This window comes from Glandiceps talaboti, chromosome 10 (assembly GCF_964340395.1).
Source record: "Glandiceps talaboti chromosome 10, keGlaTala1.1, whole genome shotgun sequence".
Taxonomy (NCBI): Eukaryota; Metazoa; Hemichordata; class Enteropneusta; family Spengelidae; genus Glandiceps; species Glandiceps talaboti.
In genome coordinates, this window is record NC_135558.1 from 17,953,988 (window position 1) to 17,979,882 (window position 25,895).

General features: G+C 36.6%; 1 protein-coding gene across 1 annotated transcript; it reads left to right on the forward strand.

Annotated features, from left to right (window-relative positions):
* The first annotated feature begins 314 nt into the window (after positions 1–314).
* On the forward strand, positions 315–25,895 carry LOC144440985 (rab-like protein 6). The gene is made up of 13 exons (XM_078130481.1): positions 315–664; positions 2,893–3,027; positions 12,109–12,307; positions 13,419–13,559; positions 14,220–14,325; positions 15,094–15,197; positions 15,970–16,088; positions 16,776–16,988; positions 17,480–17,633; positions 18,537–18,993; positions 19,840–19,969; positions 20,692–20,798; positions 21,456–25,895. The coding sequence occupies exons 1-13, from the start codon at positions 541–543 to the stop codon at positions 21,687–21,689; spliced, it is 2,223 nt and encodes a 740-aa protein (XP_077986607.1). The 5' UTR covers positions 315–540; the 3' UTR covers positions 21,690–25,895.

Genomic DNA, 25,895 nt, shown 5'->3' on the forward strand with positions numbered 1-25,895 from the left:
CCCTTCCGGGTCATAAGAAGTGCCATTGGCGACCTTAACCTGATTTCTTCATTTTATGATATTACTCCGCATTGGTCAATGTGGCATTTCGTATTCATCAATATTTGAATGTCTTTCACCCTTAATAAGACATTAACGAAAGATTCAATAAATTTGTAAGAAGTGAGACAGAAAATGATGAAAAATATGCCATTATTTGTTCGAAATTTTGTGCGCTATATTTTTCATATCATCTTGCCCTTGAATACTGACCATAAGTCAGGTGTTGCAGGTCACCTTCGTTGTTGCGGATTCTATTTCACCAAAACTTGCATTTCTTTTGAATATTCGTCAGTAACCTGTCAATTTACACATCCTCCAGATCGTAGGAGTATTGAGAAATATCAAGACAACATAACAAAACTTGTGGGAACCTTGCATATCCAATTTTACATCGTGATCGTGGACATGGTGACGTTTTGCTTGGCTGTCACGTCTTCGACAGACTGTCTTTGATTTTCATGTAGGGCGGAAGTAAACAGACGGGACTCGTATTCAGCCATGTTCTCTGCGTTGAAGAAACTGGTAGGGACAGATGCCCAAAATAAAGGCACTGTCCCTTGTGGTATGCAAGCAATGGGACAAAATTTGCAAAAGAAATTTGCCAAAGGCGTTCAATATAATAGTAAGTTTTGACGATTCATTTTTCAATCTCAGTATCTGCATCAGTTGAAATGTGATTTACGAGTTTTTGGTTTGCAGTAATTCTGACTTCAAATCAAAGGAAGTCGTCAAGCATTTACAAATTCGCAATTCCGACAGTAGTTTGGAAGAACGAGTTATCTAGCTACAGATCTTACGTTTTATAGTCAACACATACTAAATCTTTGATTTGTGTATCTTGGGCCATAAATAAAAATGTACTACGTGTTATATTGTACATTACTCTGTCTGGCTATGGACGAATGACCAAACAAGTTGAGCTTAACGAAGCTAAGTTAAACTATAACAAAGTAAAATAACTAAAACGTACATACAGTGATGTTTAAAATATGATATTGACCAGAATTAGTGAAGTATTTGTCAGGTCTAAAGATATTTTAGTAGTTATCACAAGTGACGTCTGTCTGCATTGGTACTGGTAGAAATACTGTTGAATACATATGTATTTCAGCATTTTAATTTCAGTATCCCCAAATATTAATAACTCTTTAAGTTTTATGTTTTTAAAATAATTACTTGCTTGATTTAACTTTCTCTGTCATACATGTAAGTAAAAAAATTTATTTCTGTGTTTTCATTAAGTTTTCAGTAATATATAAAAATCATTAGCCCAGGACCTGTAGTCAGATGTTCCAGACTACTACTGTTTGTATGTCATAGTACAATAGCCAGGTTCAACAAAAAAATATAGAATACATACTCTGGTCTTTCTACATCACGACAACGTGTATCTGTGTCATTGGTTCTGCTTGCTGTGTTCGAAGCATGAGTCAAAACGCTCAAAATTGCCTTTATTTTCTCTGGTTTAAAAAAAAAAGATTACTGGCAATGGTATAATTACGTTTTGTATATATTACTTCCCAATATTTTTCTTCATTCAGCTGGAAAATACTCATGACCTAAAGGTTGTCACTAACCTAGCGACTCATATCATAGTGACAATTGTCCCTTAGGTCACTCATATATTCCATGGCTGAACACGGAAAAATATTTGGGAAAAACATCTAATGATGATTGTCATTGACATTGACTATCAGAAGTTTAAAAAACCCAAAACATTTTTATTACATTATTAGTATTAGCCCTAGACAATTTTAATGAGGACTCAGAGATGGATAACATTTTCAACTTCTGATATATGCCTAAAGTACTTGTAATGCATGTATGGGTAGCACATGACATGGAGTCAAAGTTATGGTGTCAACCAACATATCAAATGATCATTTACTTTCATGGCATGCCTAGAGGTGGTCAAATTCTAAAATCATAATCATAATCATAATCATCATAATCAGCAGCAGCAGCATTGTTGTTGTGATCATGATCATGGTCATCATTATCTCCATCTGATCGTTGTCGTCGGCGTCGGCGTCGTCATCATTGTCAAAATAATAAAAACTGGGATTTTCTTTGAGTCACCACATCCATGTAGTAAGAGATACATTTTGTACATGTAGGGGAACACCAAATTGTGGTGCGTCATTAAAAATCGTGTGCATCAGTGGTGTGTCAAATTGGCTTAGAAGTTAGAGGCCACACTGATCATCATAATCATCATCATCATCATAATCACCATCATCGTTGTTGTCATCATCATCATCATCATCATCATCATCATCATCATCATTGTCATTGTCATCATCACCATCATCATCACCTCCTTCATCATCATAGTCATTGATCATCATCATCACAAGATAGATGTTCTCAGAGGGTATAATAATGTATAGCTACATGTACTGTAACTTCTAAAATCTTAAAAATTACATTAGCCAATACAAAGCTTGTACAAAATCCATACATGTACATGTATCTGGCAAGACATCACAACATTTGGTCATAACTTTGTGTTGTTCACTCAACCACTCTTATAACGTCAAATATAATATAATGATAGAAATTCTGAATTTTGTGACCAGTTGTTTCAAAACAGCTCCATCCTGTGTAAAATTGTTCAGTGTCCTTCAGGTTTGTCTAATAATATAAAATATTTGTCATCATTAGCTAAACTGTTGTCACATTACAGCCTGGCTGGACTATTGATGACACCTTGATGTCCTTGACCTGTCAAATCACCCCTAGATACCTTGATAAGCTGCCAAACAACTCATTACAATTTTACTTTGTTGAAACGTCAACCTGATATTTATAGCATCTTACTGAGATCATTGTGTTTTGTTTTGTCTGCAGTGAAAATCATCATCAAAGGAGATAGAAATACAGGCAAAACAACATTGTTTCACAGATTACAAGGACAGAAGTTTATAGAAGATTACATCGCAACACAAGAAATTCAAGTGGCTAGTATACAATGGAATTATAAAAGTAAGTGTTTTGATGGCAGAGATGTAAGAATGAATAAGTAAGATAATAAAACACTGTGAATTGAGATACTTTCATCTCCTTTCGTACATTTACTTGGGTACTTGGGTAGTATCCCCTCCCTTCCTCTGTTATGCAGGCTTCACATAAAAATTATTGTACATGGTATTGAAATGTATATTTTTGCCAGATTTCAGCCTTACTATGTAGTCTAATCTGAACTGGGTCTTTTAATTGCATTTTTGAAGAGATCATCTTGTCAAAAGTTTTTTTTTTTTGCCTGTACTGCAGTGCTTTGGTATTGTGTAAATTAGGCTCATTCTTTGAAAAGTATAGATTTGAATTACTGAACCTAACGATCCCTCTATAGTGTTAGCAGACATTGCGTTTGATAAGTTATATACTGAGAGCAAAATATAGGAATACCCATGTTTTTGGTAAGGGTCGTGTGAGTGTAAAATCTACCATTGTTCCCAAGATATCTAATTTTACCAGGGTTCCCAACAAAATTAGACTACTGTGCATGGTACCAATTGATATCAATACAATTATGAGATTATACCACAGGGTTGGGGTGGGGTGGGGGTGGGCTTCTCCCTCCATTTGACTACATGTACATGTAGTATGTGTCACCCTTTGAAATGCATTTTCTAGCCCTTTGTGTCTAAATTGGGGTCTGTTTTTTTTTTGAGCTGAAGAATCTAAAATGTGGTCCCATTGTCCTTTGCCAAATCATACCTGTGTTATTAATTACCCCAAAATGTTGCCTCCTGAAGGTAAAACAATACAATCTTAAGTGAAAACTACATTTTATGGAGCCATCATTTCCTTAATATGGAACTACATATGTACTAATTTAAATGTATTTTGGTCTAATTGATATTCAAGAAACATGTACAAACTGTATAATGGTCTAAAATGGGGTATTACTATTAGTTTTTGGTCAAAATGGGTCTAAATTGGGTCTGGCGTTGGCAGTATTGACCACATACCCCTACTACGTCTAGTAGAGCTGGCCACTGGTACCGCCCCCAGGTATCCCACCCCCTCTGTAACTTGGGTACTTGATCAGATATCAGATATACCCCTAGGGCCCTCAGGCTTCTCCGAGTTCTCGTCCTCGATTAATTGGGTTCCCCACAAAAATTATTATACAAGGTATTGAAATCTATAGTTTTACAAGCTTTAACCCTATGTTATTTACAAACCTTAGCAAAAACACTCATACACCTATTCCCATCTTATTGATTAATCACCATTTGCTTTCACTCAGTGTAAAAATCCATATTCTAAAGTACATGCACAATAGGAAGTTGACCTTTGACCCCAACAAATATAAACATGGGTGTTTGGAAATCTGTGTGCTATTGTGAATTTCCAGTATACCTGCATGAATGTTCCTATTCAGGGATAGTTTATGTAGGAATGTGTCATTAATATTGGCTGTTGTCATAACCATTCAATCTGAATAATACAGTTTATTATTTTAAAAAAAAGAATTGATACAAAATGTAAATAGTTTGTGTCAACTCTGATGTTCTGTAATTACTGAATATCTTTCAATAAACTGTTTGTTTTTAATGTGTAGGGGTATCTAGAACACGATAGAGAATTGTATCATTATTTCAGAAGTAAAAAGCAATGTGAGATCTGTAGTGTAATTAATATTGATTCAATTACATGTAATTTGTTATATTAACATACATGTACATATAGTACATAGAATGACCTAGATGTGTTTTGAAAAAAAAGTGACAGTTTTGTATTCTGGCCTGTACATGTATGTAATTGCCAGTTGAAGAGCATCACTGGCCACATGGTCGTTGTGATATCATATATATTATATATATATATATATAATCATAAAATAATGTGTTTTGGGTTTAATTTTCATTTTGTCAAAAGTGTGCTTGGATGTTTAGAGAGAAAACTATGTTATTAACTGATTTCATTCACCTGTGTATTGTCTGGTCTCTGAGCATTTCATGCAGGGAGGCTGTTTTGTTTTGCAACAATAAACTGTTTTGTAATATTTGTTCAATATTGACTATTTTCAATATTATATATATTATATATATATATTTACTGCTGTGATGAAGTTGTTAAATCCAGGTATAAAGGCTTAAGCAGATTTACATTGTTGTTTTTGACATGAACAGAAATCAGATCAGCTACCATATTGGTAAATATGAATAAATAGCATATGGGTGGTAGGTTGAAATAGATAAGGTATAGATTTTGATATGATACTGGTACATGAGGGCAACAAGTTTTACAACCCGTAACACCAAAGTACATTGTAAAGTGTTTTCCGTATGTACCACACTCGTTTATAGAATCCATATCAAGTGTAAAAGTATACGGTTTCATTTGCTAATTGACCACATTAGAAAGGCCACATGCTCTAGGCTTGTACATGTAAATAAACCAATTGAAACAGTATAATTTTACACTTTATTTTATGCTATAAACGAGTTTAGCACATACATTGTAGAGAAAGTGCTTTACTTCAGTGTTACTCATTGTAGTGCAGCAGTTAACCCACGATTTTGGCCAAATCGTGCACTTTGGGTTAAAAGCATGAAACTTGCCACATATATACTTTGAACTATACTGATCACTTTCAGATATGGATCCAAAAAAATCAGCGCCCTCTAGTGGCCAGAAACGGAAATTTCAGTAAACCATGCATTTCCTTCAAATATGGGCTAATAAATTCATCCAGTATGACCATATTTTCACCAAAATTGGGAATTTATGTCAGAAACTTGTTTTATCAACATAAGCAATGAACAACAACATTGTTTTGCAACATTATTGACATATTTTACGAAAATGTGTAACATTTGCTGTGGAAAATAGCTAATTCTATCATGTTAACCACTCACTGCTATTTCCATATATCAGAAATCAGGGACAAAAATATCTTAAATCATTGATATATACTGTTAATTGTAACATGCAAGTGTTCCATTACAAATACCCAGTCAGTCCTGGTGGCAGTTTCCTTCACAGTAACAGAGAGCAGTGCAGTTGAGACTAGCCTTATAGCATCTGCAAAGGCCCCTGCATGCCTTTTTACAGTTGCAGTGAATCAGCTCATAGCACATTTCGTGTGCTTGACCAAGAGTTGTCCACTTTGGTTTCCATGGTGAATCATCTTTTTTTGTCCAACCCCAATCCATTGGACTTGGTAATTTAGGATCTCTTTGCAAGGCCTGACCCCAAACATGTCCCCCTTGGTAGGTTGCTCTTAGTACATGCTGTTGGAGGGCTGCTTGTGTAGGGGGAATATTCTCGAGAGCTCGTGATTTTCTGGAGAACAGATGTTGCCTTGCCTCATTAACGTTATGCATTCCACTGGTTCGATCATACCAAAGAATCACAAACCGTTCAATTAGTGACATGCAATTGTCAGGCACTTGTTCTGGAGCCTCTGCTAGAGTGAGAAATGCATCTGTGACTTCTGGAAATACCTGCCATGTATCCCAGGTTGACTTCTTGCCTTTCCCACAAAAAAACGATGTCACATCACAACCAGTCAGTGCATGGAATATGGATAATGTTTTCGCTTTATGCGGGCCCAGAGAGTTTGCAATTTCATGAGCTGCGATGTACCTATAGTGTCTGCCAACACCAAAAGATATCCACACCTTAGCCACTGGAATTAAATGCAAATTTGATACAATAATGACAACAACATCTGTGTCAACTGTTCTGACCATAATATTCTGGTGCCCATTTTCTGCTGCATCACATAGATGGAGAGCCAAACGTGTATCTGCCTCTTCATGAGAACATGGCTCTATGCGACCTTTGTCCAGTCTAGCAGGTGTACAGAGAACTTCATTCCCAAAAGTGCTGTACAGTTCCTTCCCATCTACTTCAGTTGAGGTCATTTGTTCTGACAGTAACCTAAAGAGCTCAGTTTTGTTATCATTGTCACGCAAGAAGCTTTGCCAGTTACTTGGTATATTTGATGATGGACTTACTCTCCTTCTTGCACCTTTACCACGTTTCTCTCTTGTAGCTGCCTTCAGGCTGTCAGCAAAATACACATCCCATACTATATCAAGCCTATCCACATGATCTAAATTCAACAAGATGTATGGCTTGAACACTGTGTCACTGTACTCCTGGAATGTCTTTGTAGTACCTGGAGACAGCATCTGGACAATCATAGCACCATCCAAAACCATTGCAGTAACATTGGGTGCTGCGACTCGAGTTTGTGTGAGGGCTTCGAGTTCAGTCAGAAGAAGAGCTTTGTTCCCAGTTCTCATTTCATCCTGTCTTGCCAAAGAAGGAGGCCATGGCTGGTTTTCATGCTTGAAAAACTCTTCAAGGTTACCATCTCGAGACTGGCATGCAATGTACAGTCTGGAGAACAAAGCACAGTCTTCTTTTAAAGTTGTGACCTGGGCTTTTTGTTTCACTGTTGTCTTCTTTTTTGAGAACAATGACATTTTGTTCTTTTTTATTGGTTCTTGTATAGTTTTGGTTCGATCTATGAACCTCTCTTTGACAAAGAGGTCATATTGTTCTTGTCCCCTCTTATATACTTCTCTAACAGTCTTTACAACTTCAGGATCCATAATATCCTTGGTGTCTAATGCAAGGAGATCACCACTGTCCTCCTGAAAAGGGTTTCCCATTTCATTGAAGACCATGACAAGTGATGAGACATCTTTGCCAAAGGACTTTTGCACGCCTAGGGATTGCTCATGATGTACCAGACTACTTTCCTTGGTACCTCTGTTCTCTTCAAACTCCTGTATCATTCTGGATACCTCAGGTCCTGAAACCATCCATCGTCTGAGAGCTGATGGGTTTTCTGTCAGTCCAACTGCACCCCCATCCCCTTTCACTAGCGCATTAGATTGTTCATGTGCCTGATCAAGTGCCATGGCAGAGAATGGGCGTTTAGATTTGCGTGCAACAAATCCTCCACTACAAAATGCCTGATACACTGAGGGATGGCTCTCTGGTAAGGCGCATAAGTCTCTTATGTGAACAGAGAGCCACCGAGCATAATTTATGTGATCAAGGCTAAATATCCATGGCATCAATTTGGCCAGAGATTCCAAGTACCTTGAGAAGTTCGCTTCTCGGATAGACCCAACCAACCTGAGAATGCAGAGTTCCAGTTGAAGGACAAGTGACCAAAACTGAAATTGAGGTTGTTCAATTGACATTTTATCACACCATGCTGTGAACTCCAAAGGATTTTCTGGAACCATGTTCATGTATGTGTCGTATGCTTGGTGCTGCAGAATAAAGAGAGTGGCTGCTGTGAGTTGATGAGCATGTCTTGTTTTAGTAAGATGTGCAGCCTTTATCATGGAGTCAGCTGTACCACTTGAAGTGACACCAGCAGTACAAAGTGCTGTTGTCCAACCACTACCTTCAAGCCAGTCCCCCAAAACTTTGAATGCTGCCATTTCAATGTGTAGTGCACCAAACATTATGACAAATTTGTCTTCACCATGAGTGATAGGAAAGTTCCATTGGATTGTTTTACCAATAGCAAACAGAGGCTGGTCCATTACTACCACTGGTACCTGCTCAGGGTTTAGGTAATGTACTGCAGCCTTTACAGTGTTCATGGCATGTTGGATCATGGCAACTGAGTGTGCACATTCCTGAAACAGTGGCATAAGAGCTACAATTGTTGTAGGGTCATTCATTGGTGGCTGCATTGATGCCCAATATGCAGACCATGAGATGAAGTCATCCTTGCTAAGCTCTGTTTTATTGATAAGCTGTCTCAGATGGTGTAACCACTCATACTCTTTTTCTAGCACCTCTGGAAAAAGAGGTGTATTGGGTTTTATTGGTCCAATTCCTTGTGGCACTAATAGATCCTTTCTAGTTGGAGGAGCTGGTGGAACATTTATGTATGACATGGGCATTGGTGCAATTGAAGTACTTTTATATTCATTTCCAGATACATCCAGTACTGGGACATCACGTGGTACACCCTGTGTTTCTAAAGTAGGGTGCTGCATCATGGAAATGCTAGTACCATGAAATGAGTCCTTTGCTGTAGCAGAACTTGGGTTGTGGTCTATGTTATCTACAGCTGCTGTTGTGAACAGCTGTTTTTTCAGCTTTGGAGGACATACCACCTTTTCCTCTTCATACATTTCACATACTTTGTTTCCAATGTCTGTAGAGATTGAAAGGAGGCGATCATAGGAGATACACAAACCCATGCCATGGAGAGTATCAACTAGACCACGCTTCCTTGTTTCAGCATGGATCTTCAATGCAAGATATATTGGTACTGGTGTTTCCTTGTCTCTACTGTGACGAGTTGACATTGTAGAAGAAGGAGACTGAATGTACCTTGATTTCACGCTATTGAACACAATCAGCTGTGATATAGCTTGAGATGCATGAGACTTTGGTTTCATTTCAACTGCCTGTTCCTTGATATTTGGTCCATCTAGAATCATACTTATGAGAGCATTGAGAGATGCAGGCACAGCTTTTTCTTGACTGTCTTCAAGAAATTGTCCATTAAATTCCTGCTTTGTGTTGAATATATCTCGACGAACAAGTTTGGCAGCTTTGGCCAAGGCTAGTGCCTCACTGTCATAGTCTTGATCACATACTTGTTTGAGTGCTTCCCCTACATCATGGTCGAATGCAAGTAAGATTTGCCTTCCTTGATTATAAGCTTTGAGATCGGTAATTGCTGCCAGAACTCGATTTTTAAGTCGTGTAGTGTGCACTTTGACATTTTCAACACCAAGTTCCTGTAATCTTGATGCGTACAGGTTCTTTATATCTGCCATGTAAAATACTGGTCTTGTTTCTTTGGAGTCACGAAAAGTTTCCAAGTGAGAAACCAATTCTGCAAATACTATACCGTGTAAAGCACCCTCACTTTGTCTCTCTTTAGTGTTCTTTTCTAGTAATTGTGCTCGTTTGTATAACTTTGCCAAACAGTTTACATGATATTGGGCATCAATAGCAACCATATCTCCACCTGCAAGCTTTGACAATAATTTTGTATCATTGAGTTCTGTTGCACATTTCCTCACTTTAAAATCGAGTTCAAATGTAGATGCCTTATGAAGACCAGCTAGACCAGCAACACTATCACAGAATATGCATATATCTGAAGCACCTTCTTTCTGTTTACATACAGAACGAGCTTTTCTGGTTTTTACAGGGCTTGAATCTTGTGATTTTTCTGCTTTCCTTTTGCGCACTCTTTCTAAATGCATGGTACTAATTTTATTTCTACAGGTTTTGTGCCAAGCTGCTTTGTTCTCCCTAAAGGTATCTTCAATTCCTGAACCTGTGTCTAGCTTCTCCATATCTACTTCTAAGGGTAATGCATTCAGTTCATGAAACTGAATGAGATTTTCTGCAACATACTTATATCCTGCACCAAAGTCTTTTCTTTTTGAGTTTGCAGGGCACTGTAATGGTTCACTAGTTAGAGTCTGGCAAAGAATGCACATTTGCCAATTTATTTCATGGCTAATTTGTCCAGAAGGACCTGGCTCTGATGTATCTACAAGCTTGTATGCTTTTGACATGTCTGCTACTACTACTAGCAATACAATTGATTCTATGTCTAGCTGGCTACTGCCTAACTTGATTAGGTAGCTTGACTTACTTGAAGTGAATCTTGCTTAATCTACGACAAATAGAAGTGCAGGATCAATACTAGTAGACCAAATGTGAATGTACAAGATTTGTGTAGATGCTTTCAGACATTGACCATGATAGAATCAAACTAAGTGAAAAGAGATTGACTCTTTGAACATGCACACAATGTTACACACCCATTTCTAAGGGAAAATGTGAACAAAATCACAGAAATGCTTTGGAATATCAATATTTATGACAAAATAACACAAAATTCATTTTGTTAGTAGGTATTTTGTACTAGTTTGTTAATTATCGCAAGAAAAACTAATCTTTCCACTCATGGCCACTAGAGGGCGCTGCTTACTTGGATCCATATCTGAAAATGTTCAATATGGGTCAATGACTAACTGTGCCAAGTTTCATTCTTTTAACCAAAAGTGCACAATATTCTTGTTAGCTGCTGCACTATTGCAATATGAATGCTATAAACATGTGTAGCACATAGAGAAGTGCTTTACTTCAGTGTTAGTGGTTGTAATATGAATGTTATAAACAAGTGTACATGTAGCATATAGAGAAGTGCTTTACTTCAGTGTTACTGGTTGTAATATGAATGCTATAAACAAGTGTAGCACATAGAGAAGTGCTTTACTTCAGTGTTAGTGGTTGTTATATGAATGCTATAAACAAGTGTACATGTAGCACATAGAGAAGTGCTTTACTTCAGTGTTACTGGTTGTAATATGAATGATATAAACAAGTGTAGCACATAGAGAAAGTGCTTTACTTCAGAGTTACTGGTACAATGTAGTTGTTTTTACTATGTTTCTCGTGACCACAACTGGCCCTATGTTTCTTTGATTCAGTGAAAGGGGAAAAAAATTGATGCTTTCAATGACTGGACCTGAAAAAAATATAACGCCAGTGATGGTAATATAACAATAGCACAAGTGCATACATGTACATTGTATCTGTTCAAAAATGATAATTTATTTGCTGAAATTTGGGACCTGTTTAAATGACTCATCATTTCCCTCTGACTTTAATTTGTTCATTTCTAAGGCATCCAGATTGTTGAAAATACATGTAGAATTACTAACTGAAAGCATCACTAACATGTACACACACATACACATACCTTTTTAGTTTAAAAAAATTTAATTGACCAACAGAACTGTCATTTAGAAGTACATACATGAGAGGAGGTATGTACATGTAATATGATGGGAAACTCCAATCGGAGGTATGTACATGTAATATGATGGGAAACTCCAATCGGAGGTATGTACATGTAATATGATGGGAAACTCCAATCAGAGGTATGTACATGTAATATGATGGGAAACTCCAATCGGAGGTACATGTAATATAATGAGAAACTCAAAAATAAAATGGATGACCCTCCTGGTGTGAAGTGGGAATCGATAACTTAAAAAGATACAGTTTTTGATACTGGCATTTATGTTTTCCTTTCAGATACTGATGACATAGTAAAAGTTGAAGTATGGGATGTCGTTGATAAAGGAAAAAGCAGGAAAAAGCATGACGGATTAAAAGTAGAAAATGATCCAGACGCCAAAGCTAATTCACGCGAACCATGCCTGGATGCTGAGTTTTTAGACGTATACAAAGGAACACATGGTGTAGTGATGATGATGGACATCACTAAGCAGTGGTTAGCTCCCATTTCTCTTCTTCTTCTTTTTTTTTTTTTGCAATTTAATCATTTAAAAACATCCAAAATGTCACATTTGAAAAGGTTGTTCTGATTGAAAATGCCATTGTGTTCTATTTTGGTGTCAAGCAGCTATTGCACACATTCTGATGTCAATTTGATAATTGCTTCTTTTTTTTTTCATAAGTAGAACATATTGAGATAAAATACGACCTACATGTAGTATTATTGGGAACATTTTATCGATATGAATATGTAATGATTCCCTAAAGGTCTTTCTATTTATTAGAGAGCTTGTGATGGATTATGGATTATTATAAATATGGTCTTTTTGAAAAGATTTGAATTATTAATTATTAGGTGATTTATCGTGTAACAGCACATGATCCAAAAAACTTAAAAGCATCCAAATGAAATATTTTCCTCATATAAACATTTTCAGTGGATGATATATTAGACTCTATGATACATGGTGTTGTTCAGCCCTATCAGTCTTCTTAACCATGATGAGTGCTGGCTGATAGCGTGGCACGAATGTCTGTGTCTTACAGACTAATATTTATATGGCCAAATCTTAGTCTGTTGAAACTTGGGAAATATTTATTGTTGGGAAGTATTGAATCTTGTAACTCTCAGACTATCCAGAGATGAGAATGTTCTATTTTACAAAGGGGTGTGAGATAAATCACGGCGGGTGAAATTAACCTTGTTTGCACCATGTTGTATACATGTATACATGTATATCCTGGTTACCTTACAGTTAAACTGTGACATGGAATGTTGTATTCGTACAGAGAGGTGTCAGCTACATCATGGAGGGTGATGTTCCTTGTTTGTACAGTGTGATTGTTACCCTCAAGTAGAGTGAGACAGCCCTAACTATAAATAGAACAAATTACAAGACAAACTTAGATATCTACCTGACCAAGAGTTTAAAAATGTGTGTGTTTATTATTTATTATTTTATCACAAACCAGCCATTTCTAACCCAATTTTTTTGAGGGGACACGGCGCCTCTCAGTAAGTGGTTCATGATAGACAGAATTTCAGGGTAGAGTTGTACTTTATTTAAATATCTACTTATTTATTTATGTGTTTGTTTGTTTTGTAGGACATATGACTATATACAGCGAGAGCTTCCTAAGATCCCAAATCACATTCCAGTATTAGTGTTAGCTAACTTTGCAGACATGGGTGAACACCGAGTTGTGAGCCGAGATGAAATTAAGTACTTTGTAGAACACTTTGAAAGGTATGTGGTTCAGTGATTGTGTGTAGTATAAACATTACAACTCTTTCTTATCATAGATTTCTGATATTGCTACTGTGACAAGTTGGGACAGCTCATCACAAAGTGAAAATTGTCATGTTTTGTACTCGATGCAGTTCTTTGTGTGGGTCAAAGGTCACTGGTTTTCCCATATGTGTGCTGTAAAAATATGAGATATATATTGTCAGTAGATAGTACAAAGAGTGTACTTATAGTTAGATATTACTACCCAATATTTTTCTGTATTCAGCCAAGGAAAATACGTGACTTAAAGGGGCTTTGTCACTACGAGTCTCTAGACGAGTAGTAACAACCCTTAGGTCACAAGTATTTCCTGGCTGATGCAGTGAATGAAGTAAAATATTGGGGAATAACATAATTATACCAGGACCAGTTATATCAAAAGAAAAATCAGGGAAAGTAATAGCAATTTTGAATGCTTTGACTCATGTTTTGAACACAGCAGAATCAGTGACGTAGACATGCATTGCAGTCATGTAGAATGACCAGTGTATAAATTCCATATTTTTTGTTCAAGTTGGTTTTTGGTGTAATACCAACTATTCATTTTATGGGTATATGAATTATGAAGTCACTTCCTGACATGGTGGTTTACTCACTTGTATGTATTGTCTACAACAGACCTGTTGGTTCGACAATAGTACGTTTTGCAGAATCCTCAATGAAGAACGGTTTTGGATTAAAATTTCTACACCAGTTCTTTAATGTACCATTCCTTATATTACAAGTAAGTCAACCAGGACATTTCACATTTTATATCTATATAAATATGATTGTACATATGTATACATTGTCTCATTATAGAGCAATGAAAATTGAATCAAGATGTGCTATATACATGTACATCATTGGACGTCGTAAACCACACATCTCTGTACGACACTGTCCGAAACGTACCATGTATATTTTCTCTGGCTTCTCATTGCACTTTTAATATACTACATTTGTAGCTGTAACTGGGGTATATATTTTCAATCAGACAACAACAATATATTCACTGAAAATTGTTAAATTGTATGTACCAACAATTAGACATCGTACATATCAATTAGATGTTGGTTTTATCCATTAGTACTATAGTAATAAGTTGCAATCATGATTCATTGGGGGTACTGATTTTTGGGTGCGGACCCAAAAATCAATTTGATTGGATACATTGATTGCATCATGCTACAATGTATGTGTACAGCAACACAAATACATTACCATACTCTGGGATTATTTCAATACTGTTAACAAATTACAATAAATATATAGTTGGTTGCCTGATAACTAAAACAATACACCAGTTACAACTAGTGCAGATTAACATTCAAATTCTCTTACCCTTAAAAATCTGATGATTTGGAATTTATTTAATATTTTAATTTGATGTATTTAATATTTATTTAATATTTTGAATTTATTTGACTGTTTGTACGCTTACTTTTCAACACGATTTGCAACAAAGTCTGACAAATTCAACCTCATATTGAATTTTGTTTTATGTTGACAGAGAGAAACCCTAATGAGACAATTAGAAACCAATCGTAAAGACATAGACTGTATCCTAGAAGAATTAGATATATATGCAGATTCAGATGAACAGAATTATCAAGTGTAAGTATTGACTAATTGCAATATTGACCTCTGGAGGTCATGCATCCTGGTATTTTTTAGTACTGGTTACTATGACTACACTTATCAGTCGCTAAATAGTGATGGTATGTAAACCCAAAATTGTGAGGTAATAGTCTGATATTGACCTCTCGAGGTCATACATCCTGGCAATTTAGTATTGGTTACCCTGACTACAAAATAGTGATGGTAAACCCAGTATTGTGAGGTAATTGGTTGCTTTTGACCTCTAGAGGTCACTCATCCTGGCCACTGGTTGCCATATTTACATTAGTCTCGGTTATCCAGACTCTCGTCTCTGGGGGCGCTGCCATGAGAACTCCCCAAACGAGTTATAACGTGGTGTTTCCCAGACCCCCTAGAGACGAGAGTCTGGGCAACCGAGACTATGTTTACATGTGCTCCAGTCAATAGTGGTGGTTTATGTCTGTTGTTTGGTAAACTGGTTTATCTTTAAGAACAGAAAGTTGGAATTTTAATTGTTTATGTCAAGGTTTTATATCAGCATTGAAATAATTGAGAGATGTGACATTTTGTTTTTTGCAATTTCATTTTTTTTCATTTTTTTATATAATAAATATAAAAAAAATTAAATTAAAAAAGAAAGTAAAAAGAAGAGATGTGACATTCCCATGGTCATGATATGAAAAAAAGAAAAGAAAAAGAATTAGATGCTTACAAATGCTTTTAAAACTTCATTGTCACATGTTTGTAATATTTTAATGTCTGTGTTGTTGTTGTTGTTGTTGTACAGATACTTAGAGACACTAGTAACCAAACAGAAGAACCAAGCCAAGCAGAAAGCTGCAGCAGCAGCGGCGGCTGCGGCAGCTAACAAAGAAGAAAGTGACGAAGGCAAGTCACCATCACAAGGTACGAACTATTAATTTTATAATTCTAACTGAAAATGTTGAGAAAGACTTCCACAGGGCTTCCTTACCTTTGGCCCTCAGAAAATTTTTCCACCAAACCCCTCTATACACCCCCACCCCCACCCCCTGTACACCCCACCCCCTATACATTGGTATTTACTACCACCACAGTCTACAATATTTTATGAGTGGAAACATTATTCTGTATTTAGTGATTATTACATATGTACATGTAACCAGTGGTTACTTGTAGCAGTGTAAGCATACTAGTGGTATTTGCATTGCAGTGCAATACTGAAAACATTATTGCAGTAATGTATGCAAATGATATGAAATGAGGCCCTACATTTGTTCCTTGTATATGAAATTGCACAGAATAACTTTTTATTGAAATTTGTTGTTTTGGATGCACATGCATAATATTAACAGAACCCCATGACCACACACGAGTGCCATTTATGGGTACTCAGGGATACATGTATGTCCACTACTGCTTGCTTTGTTTTCTTCTGCACTTTTACTCGCAACACATGTGAAAGTACAGCCATAGAAAACACTGCAGTGCTTGTGTAAATACTCTGAGTACGCCACATTTTACACTCACTTTGTCATGGGGCTCTGTCCTATAACTACATTTTACTGATTCTCACGTCTGTTACTTATACTGAATGTTAATTGTTTCCTCCAGTTGGATCCAATTCTGTTACACCAAACTCACTGACACCAAGTAAACTGAGTCCTGTTCCTAGTCCTGGAACCACGACGCCTACAAGACAACAACAACAACAACAACCATCAACTGAGAGCAGTTCATCATTACAACAGAAAGTTAGTCGATTCTTCAGTGGTGGTAGCAGTACCAGTCTACCTGATAAACAGTCTTCTCAGGAACAGAGTCCATGTAAGTAATAGTTACTTGTATTTTCACCAGCTGTATAACATGAAAAAGAAAGTTGAAAAAGAAACACCCATACACCAGAGAGGGCCATTTTGGTTCTCATCCTCCAAAATCGATTTTACTTTTAATCTTTTAATGGATGGTTTGTACCCTTGAATGCAAATATTTCTATAACAATGTTGTCAAATTGAGAAAAGGAAGAATTTGTGCTATAGTAAATGTGTGGCATTAAAATAAAGTAAAGTGTGAGGAAAAGAACTATTTTTTACTCTCTACATACTGGCTTTGTATTCATAACACTACATACTACTAAATACTGATTTGAAATTGATTGTGGTGTCTGAAAATCTTTTAATTTTGGCCAATTTAGTTAGAAGGGGGGGGGGGGGGGGGGGGGGGGGGCTGAGGCCTAAGTATAACAATGGAGTTTATTATCCAGCATTGAACTATTGATCTCATCCCTTATTCATCATCAAAATTGTTTCCTTTTCCAGCATTAGAAATTGCCGTTCCATCACCAGGAAATGTGAAGGGTGTTGAAGACTTTATTCCTGGTGATAGTATTGATAGTTTTCTTGACGACACTGGTAAAAGTCGACATGATAGTACAAGCCTAGACCATACACAACACAATGCTGATAGCGATGAGTAAGTGTACTCCTTCTTTATCAACATGGAAATCATGGATCCAAGAATGGTGTACATACTGATATAGGAACAGCAACTTTGAAACACTCAAGGCATTTTGATTCACGGGCCTTGATTACGCGATAATATACACATATTGCCTGGCTTTGAGGGCGATACTATATACATGTTACCACAAGGGCCGTTATTTAGCTACTATTTCGCTAGGCTGAAAGCCGAGGCAAATAGTTGCCACATTACAGCACAAGGGTTAAAATGACATCAACTAGTGCCCGAATACGGCAAGGCAATAATTGTTTTATAACACAGCACATTCTCAGGCACATGTTCTTTCTATAGTCAAAGCAAATCCCTGATAAGACTGCCATGCCATATGAATATTGCCCTAGGGCAAAACAACATGACTAGTGCCCCTATATGCAAATTGAGGTCACTATAGGTCAATAGTCCATACTATGTGATATGGTCTAAGCCAATCACTGAAGACTATATGAAAAAATCATGTGTAGTAAAGGAATATGTTATGTTTTAAAGAAGATGTTCTCATGTATAAATCTACATATGATATCAACCTTTGGAGTATACCAGGTTTATCCCACAAACTGACTGTCAACCCAAGACTTGTTCAAATCAACAGCAGTGAAATTCAAGTTCCTAAAATGTTAATTTTGCATAGCTTGTACCCCAATTTTGAATTTGGAACCCTGCTAAAATTTACATAGATTTCCATACCTTGTTCTGTAATTTTGGTAGGAAATTGTAAAATTCATATACATTTGCATACCTTGTGCCTTATTTGGGGTAAAAATGGTAAAATTTACATATATTTGCATAGCTTATACCCTAATTTTGGTAGGGAACCCTGGTAGAACAATCTGACGACTTGATATGTTTATTTGATAGTGATGATGCTGGTCATAACCCCATGGTAGCTGGATTTGTTGAGGATATCGACTCTGAAGATGAGGGCGTATCACAGAAAGACACCTCTGATGTTGCTGCAAGTTTTCACGTAGAACTGTCTAGCGATGAAGATGATGATAGTCCGTTTGTTGCTCAGAATCAAAAGGTTGATGAAGAAAGGGATTCTAAAAAGAAACGGTCACCGACTCAAATCACGGCAAAGACTTTAGATAAAATAGGCAAACTGAGTCTGGAACCTGTGAATAGTGCAATATGTAATGACAGTGTTAATAGTATACCTGATAACAAAGTTAGGAGAAATAGGAAATCTACAACTGAAGGCAGTGATGATATGACTCAAAGTGATGATGACGATGATGATGATGTACATAACAATCAGGTTTCCATGGTGATTGAAGATCCGGATGAAGATGATGAAGATTCCCTGAAGAGGAAGGTAGGGTGTTCGGATTCTTTCATCTTTAAAATTGACATTATAATGAAATTAAAATACAAATATTTATCATTAAAAACAAATGTTCTGTTATCTAAAACTTTTTAAAAAAATGTCAGTTGTTAGTTTTGTACTCATCTCACCAGGTCATAAAGACACATCTGATTCAAAAGATATTCTTTGACTTTTTAGAGGATGTAAATTAATTAACATTGACAATGACAGTGGTTGCGTAGTATTTATCCAAGACCAAGGTAATGTAAGCAGTGACTACTTTCAAAATGCTTCCTGAAAAAAACAAAAATTATCATGTCATTCAGTTTCACTTAAATAGTATCAAAAACATGTTATGCCAGCAGTCAGTCATTTCTTCTCTAAGGTATAACAAGTACAATGATCAAACGATGCACCCTCTCTCTCCTCAACCACCTGGATGCAGTGTAAGACTTTCTCTCTCTCCCCTTCCACCTTGGTGCAGTGTAAGACTTCCTCTCTCTCCCCTTCCACCTTGGTGCAGTGTAAGACTTTCTCTCTCTCCCCTTCCACCTTGGTGCAGTGTAAGACTTCCTCTCTCTCACCTTCCACCTTGGTGCAGTGTAAGTCTTCTTCCCTCTCCCCTTCCACCTTGGTGCAATGTAAGACTTCTTACCTCTCCAACCACCTACCAGAGACATTTTAGATTCTTTCTATAGTTTTTGCGTTCCTTTCATGTACAGTAACATTCTTTCCTTCTCAGTCACCACCTACCAGAGACACTGAAGGTTCCCACTAATGAAAAGATGTGCTAGTCATACATTTCAAAACACGCACTCAATGATATCTTACAGAACTACTTTTGTTTAATTTCAGGAAAGAAAAACAAAGACAAGTGGTGTAACTGTACAATCCCCAGCGTTGTGTTTTAATAGCAGTGATTTAGACTTCTTAGAAACACATACTATAGGGTCCAGGAAGACTTCATCACCATCTACTACCCCAAGTAAGTCAATTTAGATTTCTTAGAAACACATACTATAGACATCGTCACCATCTACTACCTCAAGTAAGTCAATTTGTCTGTACGAGGAAAATTATTTCACCTGAAAGGGTTTGTTTTTCTACATTGCTACATTTCATCATCTGGCTTGATCTGTTAAAATAATAGTGTTTCACACACAAAAATGTAGCTAGCATTGTTCACATAGTACTAAGAGTATTGTGTTTCCATGCTAAAATGAAGATTATGTGATCCTATAGAGAAAATTGTCCCAAGAGTTTTGATCAGCAGATATAGCCGTGTTGACATTGTAGATATTCTGTGTGCCAATAGAAAACAAGAAAAGAAATCAAAATGATGAATATAAAATGGTGAAGGCAATAGGCCTTTCCAAACTTTGCCATGGTGCATGGTGGCGCTCTACTTCTTGTCTGTGTGTACCTTGGGGGTATACATGGTATAGGTTACTCTGTTTATCATAGAGCACTACTGGTTTCCTGATGTCTGAACAATACGAAAAACTTCCCTGATTTACACTTCTACAGAATACCAAGGGACAAAGCTCTTAAGAAATGGTACTATGAGGTGATGATACCCCCAAAGTTTGAGCGAGGGCGCTGTATTCTCAATATCCTGTTTTGCAGTCTGGAGTGGCCAATTAGATCCATGATTCTTCAAGGATGACATGTGCAAAGTTATATTTTATAATTATTTGTGTCTTTCAGCCACGTCTTCAGTTGCATCAACCAAGGAAGGAAGTAGTGAGGAAGACAGAAGAAGTGGTTCTACCAAGAAAAAGAAACACAAAGAGAAGGACAGGGACAGGGAGAAGGTTAGTCGTTTTATCAGATTTTATATTTGTTTATCCAAATAAGGGATTGTACGTTCTCGCAAGATATGCAAATGGTTGTCAAACATGTGATTATGGTCGAGCTTTCTCTGTTGTCATGTGTGATGTTGTTGAGAACAATAGTGTTGCAAAGCATTTGACACTTTCGGCTTGACCACCCTCAAGTTGTTTCTACATGTATGGCGAAAATTGGCTAATTTTACAGCTGTGCAAAGTGAGAGTTGATGTATACCTCTAAAAGCAAATTTGTGTCCGAAATGTGTATATTTGTCACTTCAAGTTTATGATGGTTACGCTCTACTTCCTGTCTGTGTGTACCTTGGGGGTATACATGGTATAAGTTACTGTGGTTAATCATAGAGCACTGCTGCTTTCCTCGATGTCTGAACAATGTGAAAAACATCCCTGATTTACACTTCGACAGAATACAAGGCACAGAGTGGTACAAACGGTACTATAAGGTGATGATACCCCCAATTTGAGTGAGGGCGCTGTATTCTCAATTTCCTGTTTGCAGTCTGCAATGTTCAACTTTTCATGCAAATTTTATTTAAATATGCAAGTCCGATCTCCAGACCCAGACAGTATGTCAGATTGTAGAGTGAACATTCAGTCATCACGGGTGTTTTGTCTTTACAGGACGGAGAAAGATCTCATAAGAAACACAAACACAAGAAAAACAAGGACAGAGACAAGGAACGAGATCGAGATGACTCTGGAAAGGAAAAGAAGAAGAAGAAAAAACACAAGAAAATGGACGAGGAGCAAGGAAAGGACAAAGAAATGGAGAAAGAAATGGACGAATTAGAAGCATTTTTAAGTGGCGGGGATAAAACACCTAATAAAGCTGGAGGCGACTATGAAGTCTTTTGATGAAAACAAAGAAGATTTAAACCAAAATTCTAGAAAATTATACGTACCTGCTAAATTAGAACCTACAGGGAGTTGATTATAATTTATTTACACTGACTGACAGAGACACAGGAAAACGTTATACTCCCCCAGATGTCTTTATGTCGATGTCCAGACAACAAGAACATGTGATACATGTACTAGAAAGTGAAATGTACATTGTTAAAAAAAAGAATGTTTCCAATTGACACCAATGATTTTTAGACAGAAGAGAGCTGTTGATATATATGCATGTTTATATTTACTACTGCTATCATGGATGCCAATAGAGGGCGCTCTTCTAAAGGCACCTGGTGGTGAAATGTTACATTTTAGTTTTATGTAGATGTTAGGGTGATGTCGTACATCAAAGAAGACTTCAACCATGGAAAAAAAAAACAAGACCTGCTTTTAATGGCTGCAGTACTGGAACTTTTGTATGACCAGCAGTACAATAATTATGTCAGAGAGATCATTGTCTGACTAATAAGATGGTGACTACACTACATGTACCTGAATCTCCATGTTGTGGAAGTGTCCGTACTGCATATTGTTAATACTGACAACAGAGGGAGCTGTACTAACATGTCATTAGGACACTCTACTAAGTTGTACCCATAGAGGGCGCTGTACTAGTCTGACTGTAGAAGGCTCTTTATTGAAGTTCATGATTGAATCATGGAAGAAGGCTGTACAGAAGTCTTTGACAGTGAAGAGTCTTTCATTGAACTGACCGTAGTTGGCTTGCAAGTGAATTCTTGGACTCGGCTTTAAGAGTAAGGTTGAAATTAGGCACTTGGTGTGTTCCAACCTTTTGCCAGAAAGAGGCATTGACCATGTTCGTAGTCAGAATAGAAGTGATGCTGCTGCAACAGCGCCCTCCCAATGTGTAACAGAGAAAAGTCTTCTGTGAAACATCGACAGTATAACTCGCACTCACCTAGAGTTGATAAAAATATACACAGAAAGTCTTCAATATGTACTCTTAAATAATTCTCTCTGATCAAATTCAAAGGGGTACCAAGTCCCTTTGTCAATTCATTGTTCTTTGTGGACAGTAATCAAAATGGCATTGAACATGTGTTATGTGTGTCCATGAACAAGATGGAAGGTGATGTCGTTATTTCCTGTTGAATTCCAGTGTTCTCCCAAACTAGATGACATGCAAGGTGCCAAGTCAAGTCTTTCTGAGCTCTCTTGAACAAATTAACAGAAGTTACTGAATTCCCTTGAAATTTAGTTAACTCCCAGAAAAAAAGTGATCAATGGTGTCTAGTCCTTTCAAATGGGAATTTCTTTCACTGGTAATAGAGGGCACTGTTCTAAAATGTATCAATAGAGGGCAGTGTTTCAGTATAGGGCATCCCTCTGGACAAACCAAAAAAGTATATTCAAGACCTGAGCATTTTAGTAAATGATAAAACAAATTGTATAAAAATGGTCATCTTATGGTCTTGGGGCTAATTTTGGTTGATAAATCAATGATATAATCATAATGGCTTATATACCAGGGGGAGGGACATCACCTCAGAGCTGAACTAACCAGTCACTTAGTTTTTAAACCATTGTGTGTGGAAAAATCCTTAGGAGAACCATCTGTGTTTTGTTATAGGACTCCTGAAATACAGGGGCTTTGCTCTCTTCAAAGCTCTCTTATTACTCTGGTAAGTGAGCCTTCGGTTTGCTAAGATAGACACAAACTAAAACTATTGTCACAATTTGTTGATACAACTGTGATAAGCTATTGAATGGATGTTGGTTTTTAGTCTCAGTAGGGAGTTCAAGTTTCATAAACTTACAGTGTACTGTTTTGGGACTTCCATTGTTTACACTTTCTTGATCACACACAGGGTGATTAGAATCGCACAACAGAGGAACCGCTATCACCCACTTGTGTAATCTACCACATTGAAGAACAATAGATTTAGTTTGTGTCTATCTTTAAAAAACCTGTATGCTCAAAAACCAGTGTAATACATTGTCAAGTATATGTGTCAACGATGCCAAGGTCAAAGTCACAAGATGTAAACAAGTTCTAAAAAATACAGAAGTAACGAAAGGAGATGTGAAATAGTTTTTAAGAGTTGTACATTGATAATGGATCTATATTTTAACTTGTGAGGGGGAAAAAAGGGGGGAAATATTGAAAGAAAATGAGAATATGTTCAGAATATATTACAAACCTTTTACCTGTATGAAATAGAGACACATACTGGTCCTCAAGACATGCATGTAAATTTTTGAGAAGTTTTGCTCACCATTTATTGTGGAATTTCAGTAAGAAAAAGAATAGAATGAAAGTACAATTAATTTGATTATAAATGAAGGGCATTCTACTTCATGTTGTAGGAGACATTTTTTTTTCTTCTAAAAAATAAATTAGGTTTTTTTTTTTTGTTTGTTTTTTTTGAGTGGTGCAGTCCAGTGCTTTGTAGGGTTAGGCAGTAGTATCCCTGCTGTTGCAGTATCTGTGGAAGTCCTGTGCAATGAAAGAATATTTTCCTCTGTATTTTGTCACTTTTGTTGTCAAAATCATGCAAATCTGTACATTGCTGTCTTCTGTTTGCTTAGAAACACCAATTTTGCAGATTAGAGGACACTGAATATGGTGTTCTTGCTCTCCAGCCAATCAGATCATTTGTAGGTTGAAGGAATTCCAGTACTCCAAAATGTTCACACTAAGCATTGTTGCTATTGGTTGGTTGATCAACTTCCTTATTTGGTCATACCATGTGACCATAAATATTCAGATATTCTCTTCCATATTTTTGGACTGAGTGGAGAGACAGTTCTCCAAATTGTACAATCCATACAGACCCTGGTAGATTAATTCAGTTTCTGCTTGAATAAATGTAAATATTGACCCAAATTACTCAAGGATGTAAAATTTAGAGATTTAAGTGTGAAACGTTAATCTTATAAAAGAATTTGCAGCAAGTTTTACAGAAACTCAAAAAAATCTGAACTTGGACATACGAAGCTCTTTTGGTATATGTTGGCTTGAAAAATAAAAAAGTAACTGAATTAATCTACCAGAACTGAAATTGTGTTGAGTTTGAAAAAGTGTCATGAAAGTGGGAACATTTCTGTCTGTTATTCCTGCAACCTTGGAAATTTCAATATATCTCGAAAATCTGCATCATCCGAAAAACTTTCATTCTGTGCCCAGGAAATACATAAATATCATATCGTGAATTCCGACTATGCATTGTACTATGCATTTCTTGTGTTTTGTTGAATTCCAGTACAAAAGTTTTCTTGTTTACTGAGAAAGATAGGTATACCTAACCTTAGAAACATGAATAGTATGTAGTGATATCTACTAATGCAGTGAAAACTTGTCAAGCTGCAGAAAGGGAATGAGCTGAACAGTGAGTAAGGCGATAAGAATGTCATGGTAAAACACTCCAACAGTGACTTGAGTCCTCAAACTACTACAACTGCCGACATCAGACCGTGAACGGACAGAAACTGTTACAAACCAGGAAAATAAACAACTGAATTGGATTAATAACACTTGGCACAGCATGTTGGAAGTTCAGTGACTTGTATTTACATTGCATCATTTGATAAGAACAGTTTTATGGCTACTTTACATTCCCTTTGTGTAACAGGTTTAGTTCCTCCATGGTCTGATGTCAGCAGTTGTAATAACCAGGTATGATCTCCCTCTATGGAAATGATGACAAAATATAATGAGACGCCCACACCACATTTAGTTGTGATCATTAACTTTCTGTCAACACACAGCAGATACCTTTGTGTAGAAGGTTCTTTCTTATCAACCATGTACATTTAAAAAAAAAAAAAAAAAAAAAATCACTGCTGTATCCATTTCATTGTTGCAGCTTGATTTGTTTTCATTGTAGCAATAAAAAAACAACTTTGATTAAGATGTTGATCATCTGAGCTCATAAAAAAAAACTGATTCAAAATATTATTTGTAAATAAAGATAAGATTATCAGATATGTATTTAGCATACAAGATTTGCATAGAGTAATCCAGATGAAATTAATTTCTGCTGAATATGGGACCATAATAATTAACTTGCCATAGTATGTTAATCTCAGAAACAGCTGGAATTATGTCCCCTTCGTTACGTCATATTTGTACATTGCCATGGTAATCAGACATATCATTATTTTTGAGAGTTTTTTTTTTCCTGTATCCCATCATCTATGTAATTA

Bases quoted from the DNA above. Each gene is read 5' to 3' on its own strand.
- LOC144440985 (XM_078130481.1), top strand. From the start codon at position 541: ATGTTCTCTGCGTTGAAGAAACTGGTAGGGACAGATGCCCAAAATAAA. The intron at 3,028-12,108 runs GTAAGTGTTTTG...TTTTCCTTTCAG, and splicing joins TATACAATGGAATTATAAAA to ATACTGATGACATAGTAAAA. The intron at 15,198-15,969 runs GTAAGTATTGAC...GTTGTTGTACAG, and splicing joins GATGAACAGAATTATCAAGT to ATACTTAGAGACACTAGTAA.